At 30.0% G+C, this 5,191-nt stretch overlaps 1 protein-coding gene across 1 annotated transcript; it reads left to right on the top strand.

Moving 5' to 3' along the window:
• Positions 1,162-4,207, top strand: LOC104770855 (beta-glucosidase 32-like). The gene is made up of 13 exons (XM_010495316.1): positions 1,162-1,376; positions 1,460-1,529; positions 1,651-1,706; positions 1,825-1,900; positions 1,991-2,068; positions 2,175-2,262; positions 2,360-2,615; positions 2,782-2,900; positions 3,002-3,219; positions 3,330-3,367; positions 3,548-3,650; positions 3,745-3,853; positions 3,958-4,207. Exons 1-13 carry the CDS (start codon positions 1,224-1,226, stop codon positions 4,196-4,198), a joined length of 1,605 nt encoding a protein of 534 aa, XP_010493618.1. The 5' UTR covers positions 1,162-1,223; the 3' UTR covers positions 4,199-4,207.

Raw genomic sequence — 5,191 nt, 5'->3', positions numbered from 1 at the left:
GTAAGAAGTAGTCATTGTTAATGTATTTAGATACTATTATGAAAATTATTTTATGCAAATAAAAATCTTCAGTTCGTTCAATTTTGTAACGTTAAATTATCATCAAAAGACGATGTAAATCAATCATACGAACAAAATAAAAATAAAACAAAATATAACCTTTTGTGTATTTTCTACACATTTCTATGGTCATATACATTAATAACTATAAATTCTATAAGTAGAGTCTTATAGCCTGCAGGAAGAGAAAGAGGAAGAGCGTTCTCGCCCGATCAAAACGTAAAATGTCAAAAGATTATAGTTCATATTTCTAAATGCATTTGTCATTACATTCCAATCTTAGTTAACTGTATTGTTTTTGCAGTCCACCTAATTCAGTTTAGAGCTAATATATTAATGATCTTATTATTATTTTTTTCTTCAAAATTCAGGAGAAACATATATATGTTTGGATTGAGCTTCAAATATATATATATATATATTCGGAGTCAAGAATTTGTTTTGTTTATGATTCATTATTTCCTATTTCTTATTATATGAATCTATTACTGAATTTCAATTTTATTGATATTTACATTTCTGAGCTTATTTTTGTTATAATCTAGTTTTCGTTCTAATACTTTTCATTTTTCTTTAACGTTTCAAAACAGTTATAAACTTCAAGAATATAGTTTTGCTTATGGATCTCTTCCACGTTTTCTAATTTGAGCGACCGAGACCTTCGAAACGCACAACAATATTGGTATAGCCTTCGAAAAATATATATTCGTTTTGATTGATGTTGTGTGTGTATTAGATAAAGTATTTCAAAAATACTTGTTTCGTGTTTAGTTACAGACTTAACGCGATATGTTGTAATTTGTCTTCTTCTTCTTTTTTTTTGGTGCAAAGGTGTTGTAATTCGTCTTATCTTATAAAAGCGTCATTACAATATAGGAATAACCATTTGAATCATTCTTGTCTAAATGTTTGTTGAGTCACAATTAATAAAACAAAGTCATTAAAAGGCAACCCGTTTCGGTCAGAATATGATTATTTAATACTTACAAAAATCAATTCCTAAGATTCCTTAGTTAACAAAATACGGTACATCTCTCCATATAAGAGGAGATGTATGCATGCATTAACATTTCTCACAGTCCTCTCCAGATATATATCCTCAGCCTCAAATAAAAATTATATAGTTTCTAAAAATTTGTTTGAGCAAATTAACATCCAAGAAAATGATAATTAAGCTAATTGCACTCGTAATCACACTATGTGTAGCATCATGGGATGCTGCAGAGGGAAGATCTTTTAGATTTTCGACAACTCCACTAAATCGCTATAGCTTTCCTCCTAATTTTAGTTTTGGCGTTGCTTCTTCTGCTTACCAGGTTCGTTTGTAATGTACTGACGTTGCAAATTATATAGTGTACTACAAAGTAACCATACTGAGTTATATATGGATGCCATGCAGTATGAAGGTGCAGTAGAAGAAGGAGGGAGGAGTCCGAGCATATGGGACAATTTTACACATGCATTCCCAGGTTCACTTTCTAATTTGTTAATATTTTTGTTTCTATTACTATTATATATTCTGAAATGTTTCTATACGAGATCAATTATAAATAGTAAAAGTAGTAAAGTAACAGGTTAACACTTTTACAGAAAGGACGAACATGGACAATGGGGATATTGCTGTAGACTTTTATCATCGTTATAAGGTTTGTGCATGCATAACCTCCTTAATGTTTATACTTTTGCTGTATTAGTATGTACAGTGGAACAAAATTTCTTAATGTAACAACTTATATTAATTATGTAATTTGAAAAATTGAGCAGGACGACATCAAACTAATAAAAGAAATGAATATGGATAGTTTCAGATTCTCCCTGTCCTGGTCAAGAATATTACCAAGTAAGTAATATTCCTAGAAACTGTAACACAAATGCTTTTTGAATATTTGATAATTCTTTTTTTAGCCTCTTTCGAATATGAAATTTTCAGGTGGAAAGCTAAGTGATGGGGTCAATAAAGAAGGGGTTCAATTCTACAAGAATCTAATCACTGAACTTATCGAGAACGGTTAGAGTCATATGCTTAATTTAGAACTATTTAATTTGGATATAAAATGAATAGCTTTGTGTTCGGAGTTTTTCTCATCAGACTATTGATATTAACATACATGCAGGTATAAAACCTTTTATAACAATTTATCATTGGGATATACCTCAAGCACTTGACGATGAGTATGGTAGCTTTTTAAGTCCTCGAATCATGTAAGTTAAAATCTTAGATCCATACATACTAATTATACCATGTATAAGTTTTAAAAATTGCTCTTTGACATATTTTTTGTTGTGCTGTTTAATACAGAGATGATTTTCGAAACTATGCCAGATTCTGTTTCCAGGAGTTTGGAGACAAAGTCAATATGTGGACAACCTTCAACGAGCCATATGTCTATAGCGTTGCGGGTTATGATGCAGGGAATAAGGCAATGGGTCGATGTTCAAAATGGGTAAACAGTTTGTGTACAGCTGGTGATTCAGGCAGAGAGCCTTATTTAGTCTCTCACCATCTTCTTCTTGCTCATGCTGCTGCCGTTGAAGAGTTCAGGAAATGTGACAAGGTATATAAGATGACGCAATGTTTTCTAAGATATAGATGCTTCTAATTTCATGACTTTTAATTTGATCTGAAAAAAGTGGTTTGGTCATGTCACTTAATATACGAAAATAGGAATTAAACGGAAAAAGAAATAACATTTTTATTGATTAATTGTATTTGTGAAACAGATTTCACAAGATGCTAAGATAGGCATAGTGTTGTCTCCCTATTGGTTCGAACCATATGACATTGATTCCAATGCTGATAAAGAAGCAGTTGAGCGAGCTCTTGCTTTCAATACCGGTTGGTAAGTGGTCATCTATGTAACTCATTTCATGTTATCAGTTCATTATCTTAAGTCAAAAATATATAGATTTCTAATCTTGTTTTTCTTACTACTATATTTAGGCATCTCAGCCCTTTAGTTTTTGGAGACTATCCAGAGTCGATTAAGACAAATGCTGGAAGTAGATTGCCTTCTTTCACCAAAGAGCAATCTATCATGGTTAAAAATTCATTTGACTTTATCGGAGTAAATTACTACACAGCACGGTTCGTTGCTCATGATCTTCACGTCGATCTTTCACGGCCTCGGTTCATGACCGATCAACACCTCCAATACAAAAGTTAGTTCTCATAAAACAGATTTATTTGGTTTTCTAATTTTCTTACCAAGAAATACTAATGAACCTACAACTAATGACTTTACATTACATTTATCACTTTTTTCTATTAGTGACAAATCTTAGCGGCGACAACATCTCATCAGAATCGGTACGAACTTCTTTTTTTTTTTTTTCTTGTAGTAACGATACCATTTTATAAACATGATAACTGAAAATTACAGAGGAGCCAAACAGCATTTGTGATACCATCGCATCACATATCAAAAGAGATCATTCTTCCTAGTTCCAATTTAATTCTAAAGTCTGAACATCTTTTCTTCAATTTCAGGATGGATCCAAAATTCTCTGGTCATATCCGGAAGGCTTTCGAAAGATTCTCAATTATATTAAAAACAAATATAATAATCCAACTATTTACATTACTGAAAACGGTAAGAACGCTATAAACATATCAACATTTCCATAAATATTCATATATTCTTTTTGGTTAAAAAAAAAAAAGTAATTAACCACGTGAAAATATAGGTTTCGATGACTATGAAAATGGAATAGTGACACGTGAAGAGATATTAGAAGATACAAAGAGAATAAAGTACCACCACAAACATCTTCAACAACTCCAAAAAGCGATCACGTAAGAATTTTTCACTATTTAAGAATAAAAACTGATTACTATATGATTAATTATTAAAGTCCTGGAATAATCAGAGAGTTAACTTGATGTATGCAAATATGCAGAGATGACGGGTGCGACGTGAGAGGCTATTTTACATGGTCGTTGTTGGATAATTTCGAATGGGAACATGGTTATGAAGTGAGGTTCGGTCTTTACTACGTTGACTATGCAGATGGTCTAAAACGACATGCTAAAAACTCAGCCAAATGGTTCAAACATTTTCTTCAAAGATCTGAAAAGCCAATGCCGTTGGATTTGTTTAAGAGTGTCAAGAATTGGTGGTCTGCATTACAGATGACTTAAGCTCGGTTGGTGGGGAAACAATATTCAATTGTGAAAAGTAATTTAACTGATTCTTTATTTTATTTTTTTTGATAATTTATTGTAATAAGAATATGTTATTATTCAGTTATGTATATTTTTGTATGGTTAAGTTTCCAAATTCTTGTAGTATCAAATACAGTATCAATTTCTTTTGATTTTAACTTATGGTTCGAGACTCATAATTTAAGGCTTATTATCATTCGATTTTTCTCAATTACAGGAACGATATATTAAAATACACTAATTACCTTTTTAACGTTTTTATTGTTTCTGAAATACTGACAACATTTAGCTGGTTATTTTTTTCTCGTTCTCTAATCAATCTATTTTTAATGCTTTTTATTCATGGTAAGAAATCATATTATATTTTAATTATATATGTATATTTTTGTTATTTAATTTTTTTCTAAAGTCTAAACCAATAATATTCAATTATTTTCTTAAAATTTACATATCATAATCTAATAATTGTTAAAATGAATTAAAAACTTTAAAAGAAGAATTTTTACTACATGTTAGATTAATTAGGCACATGAAGAAAAAAAATTAATAAACCATGAGAAACATTTGTTCAATGATACAACATTTTATTAACTGAAAGTTTAAGATACTCCCTTCACAAATAGGGTCATTTGACATATTTTACATAAATTAAGGAAAATGATACATTATATATGTATGTTCGGATGTTCCTATTTAATAAGTTATTAATGACTTCATTTTCAGTTATTAATTTTGAGTTAAGGGAAAAATAGAAAATACTTTTAAAAATCATTTAATATATATAACATACTTTTTTGAAAACAAAATAAAATTAACAATCTCATATAAATATATTATATAAGGAACTTCCTTATCTCATAAGTACAAGTTTCTTTGTTCCTGTACAGAAGTTCATTTTCATGCAAACAAATTTTAAAAGAATAGGGTAGTCGTGACTCCTGAAATAGTTGGAGGATTATTCACCTAATC

Source organism: Camelina sativa, chromosome 20 (assembly GCF_000633955.1).
Source record: "Camelina sativa cultivar DH55 chromosome 20, Cs, whole genome shotgun sequence".
Classification (NCBI taxonomy): domain Eukaryota; kingdom Viridiplantae; phylum Streptophyta; class Magnoliopsida; order Brassicales; family Brassicaceae; genus Camelina; species Camelina sativa.
This window is presented reverse-complemented; position numbering and strand designations above follow the sequence as displayed.

Coding starts and splice junctions, on each gene's coding strand:
- LOC104770855 (XM_010495316.1), top strand. CDS start 1,224: ATGATAATTAAGCTAATTGCACTCGTAATCACACTATGTGTAGCATCA. Junction 2,616..2,781: donor AGTTCAGGAAATGTGACAAG/GTATATAAGATG, acceptor TTTGTGAAACAG/ATTTCACAAGATGCTAAGAT. Junction 3,651..3,744: donor TATTTACATTACTGAAAACG/GTAAGAACGCTA, acceptor GTGAAAATATAG/GTTTCGATGACTATGAAAAT.